Raw genomic sequence first — 17,856 nt, 5'->3', positions numbered from 1 at the left:
GCCGGCCTTACCCAGCTGTACACCTCCTCCCCCTCCTTGCTCTTGCGCATGCGCCGCACGTAGCGGGAGAAGATGGAGAGCAGGGCGACGAGCACGGCGTCCGACTCTGCGCTGCAGGAGCGCTTAGAGAACAGGTGGGACATGATGGTGGAGCGCTCCACGACCAGCCGGGCCACGTCCTAGAGGCAGCAGCACGGCCGTCAGAGGGCCTCCCCCGCCGGCCCTCATCTCCACACCAGGTCCACAGGCAGCGGCGGCCTGCCATGGCCAGGGTCACCAAGACCCAGCTGCATGCAGTGGGCGGGCTGTCGGCGGAGGGAGGGGCTCTCGTGGACACACTCCGAGTCAGACCACCAGGCGGCTGGGCGTGGCAGGGCGAAAAGTGACACACATGCCCTGAAGGAAGGGGATGTCCACCTGGCCTCCAAGAGGGACACTGGCGTCCGCCCCCGCCTGAGAGCAACAGTGGCACACCTTTCTCAAGACCCAAAATGAAAAGCCAACAGCCACAAGTGTTAATGCGAAACCCACGGCAACAGTACCGGCACACGGGCCACCAGAGCAGACTCAGGGCGAGGTGTCAGGGCCTGGGCTGCTGTTCCACCCAGCCCTCAGCAAGGAACCCACACTTGGAAAGAAGCCCCCCTCCAAGGACCTTTAGCTGACTGCATGCCTTCATCCCACAAAGCCCGGGGTCCTCAGGAGCCGCGTGAGGGCCAGAGCAGGTGGATGGGACAGCAAGGTCCCAAGAAAGCTGACCAGGGCAGTGGGCGAGGAGGAAACGGCCAAGCCCTGGGCCCCACTGCCCACAATGGAGGGACTGTCCCACGGAGAGCTGCCACAACACCCCGGGTTTGGCCCGGCTCCCTGTCCTGCCTGCCCCAAGCCAGTGTGCCTGGGTGGGGGGAGCACAACCCACCTCAGAGCCCAGGCACCATCGCCCCGGAGGCAAAGGTAGTGTCGAAGCCAGCCGGTGACCCCGACGGCTATGCTGGCACCAAGCATGCCAGGACCCTCACACCCCTGATGCTGAGTCTGGGCAGAAAGTCAAGGGGAAGTGAGTGGGGCACATGCAGGCCCGGCTCCCCACCCCAGGGGCTGCCCTACCACTCTCTCCACAAGGGCCCGGGGCTGCCCCCGCCCCCTCACCAGCGCCAGGTCACTATGCTGGCCCTGCTCCTCCACAGGCGTGTGCTGGGACAGGTAGACCAGGTAGGCGCTGATAGTCTGCGGGTCGGTCTCCATGTGGATGGCCTGGGGACGGAGGGCCATGTGAGCTCCGGCTGCAGGCCGTGCCCCCCCCCCCATCCCGGCACCTCCCCCACCTGCTGCAGCGCCAGGGCGGTGGTGGGCCTGACGCTGTCGAACAGAGGCAGCCGGGGCAGGTCCCGCAGAAGCCACTGGTAGCCGCGCAGCGCCTCTGGATCCCCGGGGTCGTCCTCCATTGGGGGCTCCTTCTCCTCGCCATCCCGCACACTGCCCTCCGACAGCACCAAGGACAGGCCCTGCAGGCAGACGTTCCCATGCCACGTCTCGGCCCCAACCCGCATGTGGGTCTCGGGGGACGGACACGTTCTCTCAAAGCCCCGGGAAGACGGGGGCCACCCAACTAATGAGGACACCGCGTCTGGTCACAAACACTTGAGCCGACGTGACAAGAGCAGTGCAAGCCGGTTTCCTTGGACAGTCGCCCAGCCCCTCAGAAGACAGGGCAAGGATGGTTATGAGGGTCCAACTCCCCCTGACGGCACCCCATCCCCCCTCCAGTGAGCGGAACCCGCTGGACGGAGCCCAGGAGCATACAGGCTTGCCCATGCCATGGAGCAAGGGGGCAGGGGGCCAAACCTCACCTTCATGGCCAGCACCCTGGAGGCCACCTGGGAGGAACCGAGGCGCCGCAGAAAGTAGTCCAGCACCTCACATGTGGTCTGCTCGTCGGCCTTGGGGCCCAGCAGCAGGTCCTGTAGGCGCCCCAGCAGCTGCCGCTGCTTCTGCCGCCTCTGCAGAGGCGAAGGAGACCCCCGTGGGCCTGCGGGGCCACGGGCAAGAGCTGGCGCCCTGGGGGGCCTGGAGGCAAGGGGAGGGCACCGACCTGCCGCTTCTTGGCCTTTTGCTCTCTGCTCTCGCCCTCCTCCTCCTCCTCCCCAGAGGTGGCGTCGTCGGCCGCGTCGTGCAGCAGGAACTCACACAGGCACTGCACGGGCAGTACGTCCAGGGAGCCCTCGCTTGACTGTACCAGGTCAGCCAGCCATGGCATGGACTGCGAGGAGGCCTGGGCGGGCGACATACACATTCAGCCTGCCCAGCACGAACGAGCCTGATGCTTCCCCACTGTGGCCCGTCTGCCTGCCTCCCCGCGTGCCCCGGCCACAGGGCACGGACTCCACTTGTACGCGGGCAGCTGCCTACAGCCATGGAGCCCGTCCTCTGTGGCCCGGTGTCCCGGGCTGCCCTCTCTGGCTATAGTCTCACTTAATGCCAAAGCCTGGGACGCCTCTGCCAGGCCCCAGCCCCGCACCCCAGAGCCGCCTGGAACTCGCCTGCCTCTGGATGATGTTGAGGAGGAAATCCGGGTTTCGGCTCCGACACAGCAGGTGCCCGAGACGCAGGGACTGGTTGAGGCCTTTCACTTGGTCCAGGATGTGGGGCGGAGGCCTCCGAGGGGGTCCTCTGAAGGTCCCAGAGGACACGAGTGTTAGGAAGCCACGTGTGCACAGAGTCCCCAGAGCAACGGCCGCATGTGAGGGCAGGGGGACGGCCTATGTCCCACCTAAGGCCGCCCCCCAGAGGCCCAGCAGTCCCTCCGTCTGCTCCTCCAGCTGTGCCCCCCCCCCCACAGCCCCGCCACCGCCCGATCCAGCTTGGCCCCAGGGCGTGGGCTCCACGTACTGAGGGTCCAGGCTGGTGAGCTGCGACAGCAGAAGGCTGCTGCTCTCCGTGATGGTCTGCTTGGTGGAAGCCGCCGCCAGATGGCCCTCGAATGCCAGGATCTCCTGCTTTTCCCGCTGGGAGGTCTGCAGCTCCCGATTAATCATCTCTGTCCGGGTCTCCTCGTCCGTCAGGGTGCATGGGGGGTATGAGTAGTTGCTGGGGACCGAACAGAAGGAATGCGCTTCTGTGCCCGTCTGAGGCGTGTGGCCACCAGACAGCAGCCCACGGGGTCAAGGATGGCACAACCGATACCCTGCGGATAGCCTCGGCTGCCAAGTGCTCCAGAGAGACTGGCTGGGCCGTCAGCAGTGCTGCTGGGTCGGGGCCCTGGGAGGGAGCCCCGTGCCCGGCAAGCCGCTCGCCCTCTGCAAGGCAGCCCATGAGGCACCCCTAGAATTGAGCCTGTAGGCGTCAGGATCCTGGATGCCCGCTCTGTCCTCCCCAGACCACAACCCCCTTCCACACGGCATCTGCAGGCCGACCAGCTGCTCCCAGAGGCACAAACAGCTCCGCCGAGCAACCCAGCTGTCACGGGTTCTGAGATGGAACCCACCGCCTGTGATAGCCACTCAGGACCGTATCACATGTACCCAGCCACCGGCTCGGCTCGGCAGGAACACAGCGGACAGCAGGGCGCAGTCGCCCAGCCCAGGCGTCGAGCACCCATGCCCCCCGTGTAGCTCGGCAGCTGTGGACCCCAGGCACCCAGTCCTCCCAGGTGGACTCACTTGGTCATCACCATCTCCATGAGCATCTTCAGCGTGGGGTACTCCTCCCAAGCAGCCAGGCCTAGGGAGCAACGAGACAGCGGCTGGAAGCCAGCACACAGCACTCCTGCCCATCTGGGGTCCCGGCCCACCACCCAGTCCCCGGGCAGGCTCCACCCCGGATTCCAACAAGCAGGAAGTCCCGACAGGACGTTAAGAGCAGCACCCGGGGCGGGGGAGTGACTGCGAGCTGGCCAGAGGAAGGCTCACCGATGTTCTCAGGGTTGAACGCCGCGACCACCAGCAGGAGGGGCCACGCCTTCCAGTAGAGGGTGGAGATGGCCAGGTTCGGTGGCTGGTACCTGAAATGCAAGGACACCCTGACATGGCTTGGCCTCGACAGTGCGAGGCAGTGATGGGACTCGGTCCTGACCAGGGTGGAACGGCCCAGAGACGATGTGGTGACAGACCAGTGAGGGGACTACTTCAGAGATCAAAATGTCGACACCTGTGACTCCACAACCCCTGGATCTGGTCATTCAGGAACACTGGCGTCCCAGGAAGGGCACAGTGGCCACCATGACGCTGCCCAGAACCCAGCCCTGGGACTCACCGCCCAGGTCCCTGCACCGGCTGAGCCCCGGCATGCTGGCAGCTAAGTGCGAGCAAGGGCGGTCACAACGCGAGATCTTAGTGTTCCCTATGGGTCTTATTCTCTCCATTGGAGAGCCAGAAGCAGCCCTCTACCCACCCACACAAACTTTAACACCGCCTCCGTGACGTAAAAATCATGTTTACAACACACTTCTGATTAAAGTGCAGCTCTTTCGGGTGATAGAACATTCTAGAGAGTGAAGCAGAATGCCACTGCTGCTGAGTACAAAGAAGATCCGAAAAGCCAACTTGGAGAGATAAGTGAAGGGCTGCCACGTGAGAGCGAGCAGGTCGGGAAGCAGAGCACGCACCAGCAGCCTGAAAAGGCAACAAAGAAATGAATGCCGGGCATGACAAACAGCATCGGGAAGGAAAAAAATCCTCAGGTACAAACAACGGAAGACGCGCGAGACTAACCCATTAGAAGCGGCAGGCCGATGCTGACGGGAAGAAGAGATCTAAACGAACGGAGACCAGAGCTTCGACACCGTGAACCTGGCCACACCCCCCAAACCCATCTGTACCCACAGTGATACCGTCAAAACCCCGCTGCGCTTTTTTCTAGAAATTAACAAGCTGACCTGAAAATTCACGGGGAAACACAAGGACCCAAAGAGCCAAAACAGCCTTGCAAAACAAAACTGGAGGACTCCCACCTCCCAATTTCGGAACTCAGCCTCGCCCACAGGTGTGAAGAGAGTGGCGCGGACGCGGCACAGACACACGCACCAACAGAACAGAACCAAGAGCCCAGAAGAAAACACGTCATTGTCACCTGATCGCCGACCAGAGTGACAAAACCTTCAGCAGGACGGGGAAAGGAGAACAGCCTTCAGCGCACAGTGCCGGCACCAAAGGCTGTCCACGGAGGGAGAATGAAGTCGGACCTGATGAGCTAAAACTCTCGAGGTCTTGGGAGGACATGCAAGAGAGCTCCGTGAGCCTGGGTAGGCCACAACAGCCACGCAGCAGTACAGCAGCACACGGGGCCATGTCGTCAGTGGGTTCCTGCGCAGAGCAGAGTGGGGGCGCCTGGACAAGCCACGCGAGCGCAGCCAGCAAACAGTGCTGGGGCAACGCCTCGTCTGCCGTGGCAGAGCGAACCTGGACCTGGCCTTTCGGTCCACATAACTAACTCGGGGGATCAGAGGCCTAAATTCCAGAGCTGAAGCCATAAAACACAGATGCAAATTTTCACAATCCCACACAAGGCAACAGTTCCTTAGAAATGACACAGGAGGACAAGAAATGGGAGAGAACCAGCAGGATGGGACTTTCCCACAACTAAAGCATTTGTTTCTCAGAGGCTCAAAGGGCACGATCAGGAGCTCGGAAGACAACCCACAGGACGGGAAGACGCATGCAGATTACAGACCTGTTTGCGGTCTACATGCAAAATAGAGAGCTCCCAGCAACAAAAATCCAAACCCCTCAACTTAAAAATGGACAAAGGACCCAGACAGACATCTCTCCAGACAGGATGGACACATGGCCGAACAGCACACGAAGGGAAGTTCAGCGCCGTCAGTGCTTGGAGACGCGCCCGTGGGAGCCACAGCAGGACACCTCCGCACACTCGCTGGGACAGTGAGCGCAGGAGACACAGGCGCTGGTGGGGCGAGGATACAGCGGGACTGGAGCCCCAGGCGCTGCTGCGGAGAAGTCAGCAGCACCTCAGTTAACCACGTGACCCCTGCCCCCCCCAGGAGGAGCCCTGGAAACACAGGTCTGCACGGCATGGCAGAACGTCCTTGGCAGTGTTCTCGGGGCACCGGGAGCTTAAACAGAGCGTGGTATCCGCACGGAGCAATGCTACGCGGCCAGGAGAAGAAAGGGAGTGCGGCCGTCTTACACCCTGGCTGAACCCCAGCGAGCCCAGCGAGGGGGGCCAGACGCAGGCCATGGGTCGCCGGCTTCTGTCACTGTGAGGTGTCCAACAACGTCCCAGCCACAGGGACAGAGTGCAGGTCAGAGGTTGCCCAGGGCTGTGTGCAGCAGGGCAGGGACGGCTCCCAGTGCGGGCTTCTTGAGGGGGACAGACACGCTCTAAACCAGGACTGTGGCGGTGGCACCACAGCCCCGTGTATTTGCTAGAACCAGTGCACCAGCAATTCTGAATGGGTGAGGCCTATGCGGACCACAGCTGGATAAAGCGGATGCGGGACTCCACATGAACCCCTGCTGGGCGCCTGGGAATGTGTGTGTGTGCGCGCGCGCGTGCGTGCCCGTAAACAGGAGAGAGAGACAGCTGGGCCGCGAGTCCCTGAGATGCGGGTGCGGGCAGGACAGCAGGCCTGGGGCCCCCGCAAGCTGTCCGGCCCCACGTCCAGCCTTGCGGGCCTTGCAGGGCATCTGTGCCCGGCACGCCCAACATGGGAGGAGGGGTGGGGAGGAAGGGAAAGAGCGCCTTACCCGGGGGGGAGCTGGATGTTCTCGGGGTGGTGGTAAGTGCACAGGTTCAGGACCGCGTCGATCAGCTGGATCCTCTCCACCTTCAGCACTTCCACGTCTGAAACCGAGAGCCACGTGCAGCTGCCAGAAGCCCGCTCACACGCACCGGGGGGGGCCCAGGGCCCAGGGCTCGGGCCGTGGGAGGACAGCAGGCAGATGGGGCCTCGCTCTCCAGCAGCCGAGGCATGGGCAGGGACAGGGATGGACACGGGCGGCCCAAGCAGGTGGGCCAAGGGCGCAGATGTGGGCCCCGCGGCAGCCGGAGGAGGCAAGTGGCTCTCGCGGCACGGGTGCCATCCTCAGGACTGCTGGTGCGGCTCTTTCCGGGGGCAGACGCTGCACCTGCCGCCGTGCATCCCACAGACAGCAAGCACAGACCCAGACACAGCGCCCTGAGTCATTGCCAGATGAATGCCCACTGCCCCATCCCCGATTCCAGGGACCAGTCAGGTCCAGCGGGCACGGGGCTGTGGGACGGAGCAGATGCCCAGCTAGACACCAGGACGTGGGCCCACCCCAGCAGCCCGGGAGCACGCACATAGGTGCCCAAGGGGCATCTGCAGGGATGTGAGCACCAGAGGCCCACTGGGGGAGGCCGTCACTGAGGGGTGCCAGACCATGAGAAGGGACCCTCACCATCTGCCTGCACGGCCGCGGCTCGCTTCACCAGGTGGTCGGCAAGCTCCATGGCGTCTGCGGGACCCAGTGGGAGCTCCCGGGACAGCCCGATGACCAGGATGCGCATCAGTGTGTCCTCCAGGATGGGCACCTCCGAGCAAAGGCGGAGGAAGAAGCTGTGGGCAGAGCAGGTAGGGCTGGCTCGGGAGGGGCTGCACATGCCCCCCACCCCATGCAGGAGAGGCCCCGGCTCCGAGTCTCTACAGGGCAGGGAGGGGGACACCATCCCACTCCTGAGGCCTCCATGGACAAGGCCTGGCCACGCCAGGGAAGGAAGCGAGAAGGCGCCCGACCCCCAGGGCACAGATAAACCAGCCACCACCCACAGCCGCCCACAGCACAGCACAAGGAGGGGCGAGGAGCACGGGGGTAGGAGGTGCGCAAGCTGGACCGGGCAGCAGGGACCCAAAAGGAAAGATGGCCAGGAGCCACTCAAGAATGCTCGGGAGATGGGGCCACAACACCGACCCGGGGGGGAAGGGCACGTGTACGTGGCTGCTTGGAGGCCCAGAGGGAGCAGTGAGTTTGAGGGTCCCGCGGACATGGGCCAGCTGGAGCCCTGGGAGTGGACGGCACTGCAGAGGCACGGCAGGTGCAGCACACGGGGATGGGGAAGGGGACAGGGATGGCGATCCGGGAGAACAGAGGGAGCCCTGGCGTCCACAGTGCTCATGGGAGCAGAGCACCCCACACACTGCCCCTGTGCATGCAGGGGGCACGCTCACTTGCGGTCGCTCTCCGGGGGCCAGTTGTCCCACTTGTAGTAGGTCTCCGGCTGCTCCGTGAAGAGCACCTTGTGCAGGCTGGGGGTAGAGAGGGGCTGTCGGTGCAGGTGCCCGGGGCTCTCCCCAGCCCACTGGGCTCCGCGGGGTGGAAACTGCACGCTCTAGGCAGGGACTCCGGGGCATCTCTCAGAGCCTAGGCAGACCAGACCCTGCAGCTGAGCCCGTGTCCCCTGCTCGGGGCACATCTCTGGCTGAGAGGCCAGCGCCAGTGCATGGCCACATCCAGCGTGGCAGGCTCCCGTGGGCTGGGCCCAGGGAAGGGGCCACCGTGGAAGCAGAGCAAGCCGGCCCATACCAGTGCACGTAGTCCTTGGGGGCGAGCTTGCTGATGGAGGGGACGACAGTGTGCAGCCACCACACAGCATCCCGCTGGATTGCGGCGATCTGGTTCTGGAAGGAGCGCAGTACCTCGAGGTCTGAAAAGGACATGCAGGGTCACGGTGTGCCTGCACGGCAGCCTCCCAGGGTCGGGGGGTGAGAAGGGGCAGGGATGGGGTCTCTGAGCATCCATCCTTGCGCCTCCTATGGGCGAGAGGAGGGATACAATGACGGACACCAACGCAGCCGGAGGAACACTCAGGGAGCACCGTGTAAGCCTCCTGTGGGCCGGGGAAATTCCAGATAAAGAAAATCCCCAAATTCCCAAGGGTTTCATTCCTCACATTTTTCATGACTTCAAGACACTTGGGCAACCTCTGCCACCAGGCTCCCAGCAGGCTTCGTGATGAGACCAAGCAGCAGGACCACCCACCCCAGCCTCCTGCTCTCGGAAGTGGGACTGCAAGCCCGAAATGGCCCCCAGTGAGCAGATGACCTGAGCAGACAGCAGGCCCTGGGCCCAGAGAACAGGCAACGGCAATTTCCAGAAGCTCCCTGCGTGTCCGGGATGGTGGGCGGGTCCCCCGGGGGACAGCCTACAGCCTTGGGAATGGCCCCCGGCCCTGCTCTCAAGCTGGGTGGCATCCGGTCTGTCCTGAGTCCTTACTTTTCTTCTCTCCTTTGTCCCAGGCGGTGCCAGCCTCCTTCACCTGCGCCGTGATACCCAGCATCATGGCGACAGCCAGGACGTCTGTGACATGTACCACAAATCGCTCCTGTAAGCACAGCCCCGCACAGCCAGGTTCACATGGGGCAGGGGCCCGCAGCCCAGAGGCCCTGCTCAGGCCCCGCAGCCCACAGGCAGCCGGCGCAGGAGGACGCCCAGGGAGCACTATGCCTGGAGGCAACATGCGCGAGGAGGTATGGGGACCAGGAGCAGGTCAGCGAAAGGCTCAGACCACGGAAGAAAGTTCAGCCGACAAAGCCGGCCAAGGCCCACCATTTGGGGCGTGGGGCCATCTGCCAACTCGCCCCTGTGGCTCTCAAGACTCTCTACAACCTGCTCCTGTCCTCCTCCTCTCCCTCCGCACCTCAAAGTCCAACACCTCCCTAGGGCATACCTGCGGCTCCAGCAGCTCCAACTCTGTCCCCAAGTCCGTCCCCACCTCCATGCCTCGCCAGATCACCCACATGCGCCCAGTCCTTCCTCAGACCCCACAGAGAATAGAACCCAGGCCACCCTCTGAGACCAGCCGCTGGCCACAGGGGGCGCCACCCATGGATGGCAGAAGAGGCCACGGAGCACGGCGGGGGGAGGGGCACCTTGAACTCCATGTCCAGATACTGGGGCTCCTTGCGCTCCTGCATGAGCCCAAGGCAGAAGGCCTGGAAGTTGACCTCGTGCTTGGTTTGCTTGATGATCTCCCGCAGCAGCGCCCGCGAGGCCCGCAGGTAGTCGTCCTTGTTGGTCAGCAGGTCCTGGAACACCATGGCCAGGAACTGGGAGGAGAGAGAACACCCAGGCAGGTCACTCCCCACCGCCACCAGTTCCCCTACCATCACAGGCCTGCCGTCAGGGCCTCCCTTGGCCCTGCGCGAGGCTTCCTACATCCCTGCCGGGAAGACGGCCCTGTCTGTCTCCCTGGGGCACACTGGGCCTGAGCAAGCAGGAACGCTTCCACACTGGCCGCTCCCAGACAGCATGGCACAGTGGAGGACACGGCTTTCACTCTCAGGGCAGCTGGTTCGTGGGGGACCAGGCCTCATTAAACCACTGCCTGGGGGTGAGGCGTGCCAGGCTCCCGGGCTGCGGGAATGAGTGAAGAGGGGATGGCAGAGTGGCGGCGAGAAGCGGCACCCCGCGCAGACGCCGTTTACAGCCCTAGCTCGCTCCAGCAACGACCCTAAGGCTGCTCTCGGCTCTCCCTTCACAAGCACCTGCAGTGCAGGGGACTCTCATACTGGGGACCCGAAGGCCAATGCCAGAGATGCCGGTCCCGTTTGGGAAAGACCAGCCCTCAGAAGGGTGGGACGGGCCTTGGCTTGGAAACAGGGGCCTTTTGGGGGGACTCAGTGCTGCCTCCTCCCGAACAAGCTGAGCCCGGGCTTCTGAGGAAGATGCCCCATGGCAGGGCTGTACCCACTCCGGACCCAACCTGAAGTCAGGCCACCGGGTGCTGCTACCTGGGCCCTCTACGCCCTCTTGGGCTTTCTCCCACGCAGCTCGGCCCATACCACCCACTGCATCCCAGTGCCCGGGGCTGCAGCTGCCACCGAGCACTCCTCTCCTCTCCCCACGTCCACAGGGGCTCCCGGGCTTGCGGCTGGCCCCCCGTGCTGCGGAGAACCCCACCTTGGGCGCCAGCTCCGAGCTGTGCTGCAGCACAGTGTAGAGGATCTGCATGTTGTTGGGGTTCCGGGCATTGGAGAGCTCGTTGAAGACCACAAACTTGATGGTGGTGCCCAGGTTGTCCTTGTGCGCGCTCAGCAGCTCCCTGGACACAGGGCGAATCAAGGGGCGCTGGTGCAGACTATGGCCGCCCACCTGCCACCCTCCTGCCCGCTGGCTCCCGCCTGGCTCCCCTCCCACTCCCCTGCCCGCCCTCCGGCTCCCCACCTCTGGCCCTGCCGCCCTCCCACCGGCTCCCGTCCAGGCCGCACCTGACACACAGCATGTAATGGTTCAGGAGGACCTTGGGCTTGAGGCGGATCTTGATCAGGTGCGAGATGACGTCCATGTCCTCCACGCCGTGCGTGTTGCAGTTCATGCACACGGACATCAGCAGGTCCTGGGCAGGCCTGGTCAGCTACAGGGGGCGGGGCAGCGCCCCATCAGCCTCGCGCACAGCCCAGCCCCCACAGCGCCCCGGAGGAGGAGGCCCCGCCCCCGCCCTCACCTTGGGGTTCTGCAGCCACATCTCCAGCCTCTGCACGGCCATCAGCCGCACCTCCTTGTAGCCGCAGGTGGAGGTGAGCAGCCGCAAGAGGTTCCGCGACACGTTGTCAATGGGCTGCCGCCGGTTCAGCTGGTCACGGAGCATGTCCAGGACGTACTCCTCCACGCTCTCTGCCAGGTCGTCGTACCTAGGCCAGAGGGGCGGGGGGACGAAGGAAGGAGAGCTGGCTCCCCTCACAGACCCACCCCTCCAGCCTCCCAGCCACACGCAGGGCCCCATGGACGGGGGGCCGCTTGGCACGCCTACCTGGGCATGAGCTGGCCCTCCTGCTCGGGACTGAGCTTTTCCTCAGCGATCAGGAGCTCCGTCTGGCTGTCCTCCTCCTCCGTGAGGGAAGGGTGAGGGCTGCTCCCTGTGGACCCAGGCACTTGTGGACACATCCCCCAGCCACCCTGCGAGCACCCATCCCCGCCAACAGCGGGCTCCGTGGAGGGCGGCGACCTAACCCCCACCCCGGATGCTCCCTAGCTCGGCCACCCAGCGTGTCTCACCAGCACTGAGATCCCCGCCACTGCGTGCCACCTCCCCCTGCAGAAGCATGCTCTTGGGGGGCATCTTGGTGTTAAACGCCGTTTGGATGTTGTCCACAAAGGTCTTGCAGTGCGGGCTGTCTACCCAGATCCGCTCACCCAGGGAGTCTTCGATGTACACCTGCATGGGACAGACATCCACACTCCTGGCCCCTGCTGGGCAGTTCTCTTCTGCCCGCGCTCTGTGCTTCCCCAAGCACCTCCAGTTGCCTGGGGTGGGAGGGGGCTCCCAGAACGACCTCCCCAGAGACCAGCACAGGAGACAGACGCCCCGGGCTGCCAGATACGCAGCCTCCCGAGAGGACACACTCAGGTTGGCCTCTTTTTCCTCCCGGGGTCCTGTGCTCTGCCCCCATCACCCCAAGCAGGGTGGAGGTCCCAGGGAGCTGCCCAGGAGAGGCGAACCCACCTTGACGAAGATCTCAGGCCAGTTCTCATCCTCTTCGTATGCAGCCATGAGCAGGTTACAGGCCAACACGGACACTAGACTGTTCCCCTTGGCCTTGAAGTTGATGGAGGCGTCCCGCCGCAGAAGGCTGCACAGAGCCTATGAGAGATAGCATGTCATCAGGGAAGCAGTGCCCTGCACACAGGGCAGAGCTGGCAAGCTTCTGGAGAAGCAGATTGGGGTGGGAGGGGACGGGACACGAGGCCAGAGTGAAGGCCTGTCTCACTCAGCCAGGCCCTCACCTCAATGACCCCCTCTGTGGCGAAGATGTTGGGCTTGATCTTGGCCAGATACATGAGGCTCAGGTACAGTGCGCCATCGGGCTTGGCCCGCGTGGCCTTCAGCTGCTTCACAGCCCCACACAGCACGCCCTCGATCCGGCCGTCATTGCCCTCCAGCTCGGCGGCCTCGATCTCGTCCAGCAGCACGGACGGCGGCACTGGCAGGTACAAGAAGGGCATCATTAGAGCGGGCAGCCAGGAGCAGAACCCGCCTTCAGGGTCCCTCCCAAAGCCAGGGGACAACAGGGTAAACCCACAGAAGCCCAGTGAGTGAGGGTCTCAGGGCTGTGCCACGGGTCCCCCACCTCCAAGGACAACAGCTGGGGAGGGAGCGCCCGCCTCACAGGGCCCGACCCAGCCAACGATGGGCCACCACAGGAACAGGGCCCTCCAGACCCCGAGTACCGGCCCAGCCACCTCCAGACCTTTCCCTACGTCCCTCATGGTTACTCTGGGTTTAACTGCTCCTGCACTACGTTTTTCTACAAATAGCTCAACTTTTTCTGAGTTTTCAAATTAACCAGCCCAATGCCATTCATTGCCTTTCCTCTTAACAGCGGCCACTTCTCTGCTAGTCTCCCCGCCTGGCACTGCTGGCCCTCTCAACTCTGATCTGCCCCGCAGGGTTTTGCTTCAATGGTCTCTGCTCCTTGGGTTTTGACCTTCTCTCCCATGTTCACTTCCACCATTTCTTCATGCCTCCTTGCCCCCTCCTTTGCGTTGTGCGTCCGCGGCACACGGACCCTGTGCGGTCAGCCCCTGGAGCACGCCACAGGTCCACCGCGCCCCTTCCTGGAGTGACAGCCCGTGTCGCTCCGACGCAGAGACTGCAATCCCCACCGTAGCGGCTTCTCTGACCCAAGAGAGTGTTCTGGTGGTTTTTAAAGATGCAAACACGCAGAGGGAGGTGCTGCCGTTGGTATGAGTTAACCGTTCGAGGGCAGAGGACTCAGTGATACCCACTGGACGCTTTCCAGGTGCCTGGGACACGAGGCAAGCAGGCCGCGCAGATGCACTGGATGCCGCGAAGGCGTCGACCTTCCACATGCCCGGGGCTATGCACGGCTGTGCTGTGTTCCGCCTTCTGTTTGCTTAACACGTTTGTAAAGTGCTTCATCGCTCAGCGCACATTTTCTGTAACTGAGTTTCATTTCATCTCCAGAAGCACCTCGTACAGGAGATGCCAGCTGGGGCCTCAGCCCTCGGTGCCAGGAGTGGGTGCCATGGGGCTGGCGGGGCGGCGGCCCGGGGAGGGTTGGGCTGGATGAGAGGTCTGATTCACCCCTGAAGCCCAGCCGTGTCCTCCTGCTCCTCCTGCCCCGGGGCTCCCCGCTGCTGACTTCATCTTCCCTGCCTGCCAGATTTGGTTCTTGCCCCCGAGAGCTGCCCAGAGAGTTGAGAGCTGCTCAACTCTTCCCCGGGCACGGTTCCATTCTCCAGGACACGTGCCTCGCTCAGCGGCTTATTTTCTAATGTCCTCAACCACCTGTCAAAACCCTGTCCAGATTTCAAGGCTCAACGTCACCGATCCCTCATGGGTCTTCCCTGTGCCAAAGCTGTCGTGTGAATCCCTCTGTGCTCAAAACCTGGGGCTAGCTTGATATTTCACGGATCTGATCTATAGGGTATCGTGGAGCAGCCAGAAATAATCAATGGGAAGATGACACAGAAAAGCAGGCCCAACCTGATGTGCACATAGATTAAAAGCTCTTCTATAAGTAACAGAATTATAAGTGCTTTTTAAGAAACTCTCCCTGGATGTCACTGATGTTGTAGCACCACCTCCTGAAGTGAAGAAACAAGAGACAGACGAGCCCTTCACTGTCCGTGGAGATCACTGAAGTCCAAACGCCCACGCAGCAGGCAGAGAGGGGAACGCACGAGAACACAGAGCCCACAAAACAAGGCTCTGGTCTCCGTTTCTGCTGATGTCCAATGCGCAGACCAGGCACAGAGGATGCACGCGGCGAGCACATCAGAGGAATCACCAGGCAAAGAAAGGATTCCGCTCCCCGAAGAACAGCCGCTGTCAGCACAGCAGGGGCACCCCCTCATGACGTGGGAACAGCTGAAGAGTCACCAACCATCCGTCTCCCAGCTGACAGAACACCGGCACAAGCTGCTGAGCTCACTCGCCAGCACGAGCTCCCGCAGCACGTCGGGGCCTGAGACCCGCCTGTGCCACGCTGCCCTGGGTCCCATTAACACTTCCCATCTCCATCCCAGTTTGGAAGCACATGGCAGTAAGGGCACCTGCGTGAGGAGTGCTTTGCAGAACAGACTCCCTGATGACTCCTCTCCCCGCTTCTCCAGAGAACCTGTCCTCCACTCTGGTGCTAAGCCGGGAAGCCGCCTTCAGCGAATCCCCGGGAGGCGGCCGCAGGGTGGGATGTGCTTTCTGGGAAGGGAAGCCCAGAAACCAACTTTACCTTCAATTGGGACCACAGATGGCTCTTTAATGGATGGAGAGATGGCACGCTTCTCCGCCACTGCAGCCTCAGCCAGGCGCCCCAGGGCACTCAGGGGGGGTGTGGATGAGAGTTTGGGGCGCTTGGTGAGGCCGGTCAGGGCTGAGGCGCCCGCCAAGGCGGCTGCAGCATCCCGCTTGCGCTCAGAAGGCAGGCCAGAAGGGGCAGGCTTCAGCAGGGTGGACGCTGTTTTGGATTCATTGGCCTGACCCTTTGAGCCCAGAGCAATGAAGTCTCCTGGTGGAGGGTGCCCTGCAGAGAAGAGGGGTGAGCAAACACGCACTTTAGGTGGTGGCGGTGGAAAGGGTGCTGGAGATGGACCGAAACCTGCCACGGTCTCCAAGGGATTAAACAAGGGTCAGGGCAGGCAAGGGACAAGTGGCCAGCAAGCCCAGGGCGCAGCCGTGTCTGGAGCACTCAGGGACAACAGGGGCTGACAGTCACGCCGTGCTCACCACAGAGCAGACCTGGGCAGGACCGTCAGCCAGGCCGCGACCTCCGCGTTGCAGAGGAAAACAAGGGACAGACCGAGCTCGCGGTGGCAGAGGCCGATCTGACGCCAAGCAAGCCTCCCGCCCTGGGCTCCCAGCGCCGGCCCGCCCTCGGCTCCCCCGCCCGGGATGTGGTGGGCACAGGGAGCCCGCCACCCGGAGCCCCGCCGCTGCCGCAGCCCAAGCCCACACCTGACGGCTTGGCCGCCGCGCTGGGCCTGCGCACCGTCGCGGGCTTGGCGCGGTTCATCCCGTCCCCCGCCCCGCGCTGGCCGCCGAGGTGTCAGCCGCGGAGAAAGCCGGCGCCGGGTCCGCCGTCCCCGCTCATTCATTCATTCGCCCCGGGGCCGTCGGGCCTGCAGCCTGCGGGCGCACGGGCAGAGACTGTCGCGCGGGGCGACTCCGGGAGGCCGCGGATGCCCGCCTCCGATCGGCCGGGCGGGGAGCGGCGTCGCGGGCAGCCGCGACCCACGAATCACCGCCCGCCAGCACCGGCCCGGCGCAGCCTTCACGACCGCCCCGGAACCGGAAGCGCCGCCACCGCCCTCAGCAGCCCACTTCCGGAGCTACCGGAAGCAAACCCCGCCGCAGGGGCCCGCGGGCGGCGACGGCCAGGGACCGCTGCGTGCTGCCTGCGGCGCTCTCTGGCGGCGGGAGGCCGGCCGGGCGCCGAGCCGTCTAGCACCTGCTGATGCAGGTGAGGGTGACGTCACTGAGCCATGCTCCCGTGGACGCGCAATGTGGGAGGGGGTACGGGATTCTGACCCCGCCGCGCTGCACCTCCAGGGTCCTCTTGTCCTGTTTAGTTGTCCAAGGGCAGGGTCTGGGGTGCCCAGCGTGGAATGTGAGGAGGGGACTAGGTAGAGCTGGGAGTGGGCACAACCCACATTAAAACCGGGGTGTGGGTGGGGCGCCTGGGTGGTTCAGTGGGTTAAGCCTCTGCCTTGGGCTCAGGTCATGATCCCAGGGTGCTGGGATCGAGCCCCAAATCGGTCTCTCTGCAGGGAGCCTGCTTCCCCTCTCTCTCTGCCTGCCTCTCTGCCTACTTGTGATCTCTCTCTGTCAAATAAATAAGTAAAATCTTTAAAAATAAAAAAATAAAACCGGGGTTGGGGGGAGGAGAGGCATCTGTCCCAGCCTTAGTTTCCCCGCCTGCACAGTGGGTCTCAGCAACCTCTCCCAGTCCCTTTGGTGGCAGAGGAGGAGTCCAGCCTCCTAGAGTGAGGGCTCCATGGCAGCAGAGAACCCCTGGCCCTACTCCTCCCAGAGGTCTGGGTGTGTCCAAGGGGTGTCTGGCTGCAACCCCACCCGGCAGCAGGAACCAGGCCCGGAGCAACTACCAGGCCCACAGCCCCGCACTCACAAGCTAGTGCCTTTCTTTATGGAGTGGATGGCCTGGCCTGAAGGGACAAGGCCTGTGCACAGACACTGAGCTCCAGGCTCCTACCAGACCACGTGCTTCACCAAGGCAGAGGCTAAGAGACCTTAGTCCATCGTGGCTGCGGGCAGGAAGGGCTAGCTTCAGGGGAGAAGGAGGGTGTGGAGCCCAGGTGAAGACTGGCAAAGGGCACCCACTGTGGAGGCACGGCTAACTGGGTCCACGGGTGGGCGGTGGCCAGAGAGGGGAGATGGGGCCCAGCCTCCTGATGGTCCCATCCACAGAGATGACAGTGGGTCCCTGTGTGTATCCCAGAGGGATTCAGGAAAGCTCACCATTACAAGCCTGTGTTGGCCCTGCCTGGAGTCCCTCCATCTATGGGCACTGGTAGAACCGGTGGCCTTTGCAGGAAGGAGGGAGGCTCCTTTGTCCCAGGGAGAGGGTATCACTCAGAACCCAGAACCGCACTCTGGTGTGCCTAGTGGGGCCCTTCTGTCCTCCACAGAGGAAGGGAGGTGGTATTGGGGCCATGTTGCTGGGGGCAGTGTAGGGTGTAAATTGGAAAGCCTGTGGGAGATACCCGGTGGCCAGTAGTACTCCCACAAACAGCGCCCACTCTCCCTGCTGTGGTTATTGTCATTACTCAGACCCTCGGGCTCCAGAAAGCAGGCCAGGAGGTGAGCAGGGGAAGGAACTAAGGCCCAGGGTCTGTGCTACCCCAGGGCTAGAGGGTGGGACCCCTGTGATGGGATTAGTGTCCTTTTGAGAAGAGACGGGTG

The 17,856-nt window shown here is 63.3% G+C and overlaps 1 protein-coding gene across 2 annotated transcripts in view; it reads right to left on the bottom strand.

The window, feature by feature from the left end:
* Window positions 1–16,232, bottom strand: part of INTS1 (integrator complex subunit 1) — a 29,024-nt gene extending 12,792 nt beyond the window's left edge. The window contains exons 1-24 of one of the 2 annotated variants that reach the window (XM_047714635.1): window positions 15,892–16,232; window positions 15,170–15,460; window positions 12,702–12,898; window positions 12,421–12,558; window positions 11,973–12,132; window positions 11,728–11,833; window positions 11,422–11,614; window positions 11,186–11,331; window positions 10,878–11,019; window positions 9,848–10,024; window positions 9,192–9,300; window positions 8,502–8,622; window positions 8,147–8,224; window positions 7,380–7,537; window positions 6,705–6,801; window positions 3,909–4,000; window positions 3,660–3,720; window positions 2,890–3,087; window positions 2,541–2,670; window positions 2,093–2,272; window positions 1,851–2,000; window positions 1,326–1,505; window positions 1,150–1,254; window positions 12–179 (exon numbers count right to left, since the gene is read on the bottom strand). In XM_047714635.1, the coding sequence (XP_047570591.1) occupies window positions 12–179; window positions 1,150–1,254; window positions 1,326–1,505; window positions 1,851–2,000; window positions 2,093–2,272; window positions 2,541–2,670; window positions 2,890–3,087; window positions 3,660–3,720; window positions 3,909–4,000; window positions 6,705–6,801; window positions 7,380–7,537; window positions 8,147–8,224; window positions 8,502–8,622; window positions 9,192–9,300; window positions 9,848–10,024; window positions 10,878–11,019; window positions 11,186–11,331; window positions 11,422–11,614; window positions 11,728–11,833; window positions 11,973–12,132; window positions 12,421–12,558; window positions 12,702–12,898; window positions 15,170–15,460; window positions 15,892–15,949 (3,435 nt within the window). In that variant the 5' untranslated portion in view covers window positions 15,950–16,232. The remainder of the gene's footprint in view (window positions 1–11; window positions 180–1,149; window positions 1,255–1,325; window positions 1,506–1,850; window positions 2,001–2,092; window positions 2,273–2,540; window positions 2,671–2,889; window positions 3,088–3,659; window positions 3,721–3,908; window positions 4,001–6,704; window positions 6,802–7,379; window positions 7,538–8,146; window positions 8,225–8,501; window positions 8,623–9,191; window positions 9,301–9,847; window positions 10,025–10,877; window positions 11,020–11,185; window positions 11,332–11,421; window positions 11,615–11,727; window positions 11,834–11,972; window positions 12,133–12,420; window positions 12,559–12,701; window positions 12,899–15,169; window positions 15,461–15,891) is intronic. The other variant, XM_047714636.1, reaches the window with a different exon arrangement.
* Window positions 16,233–17,856: the final 1,624 nt, after the last annotated feature.

The sequence above is a fragment of the Lutra lutra genome, chromosome 18, assembly GCF_902655055.1.
Source record: "Lutra lutra chromosome 18, mLutLut1.2, whole genome shotgun sequence".
Classification (NCBI taxonomy): domain Eukaryota; kingdom Metazoa; phylum Chordata; class Mammalia; order Carnivora; family Mustelidae; genus Lutra; species Lutra lutra.
This window is presented reverse-complemented; position numbering and strand designations above follow the sequence as displayed.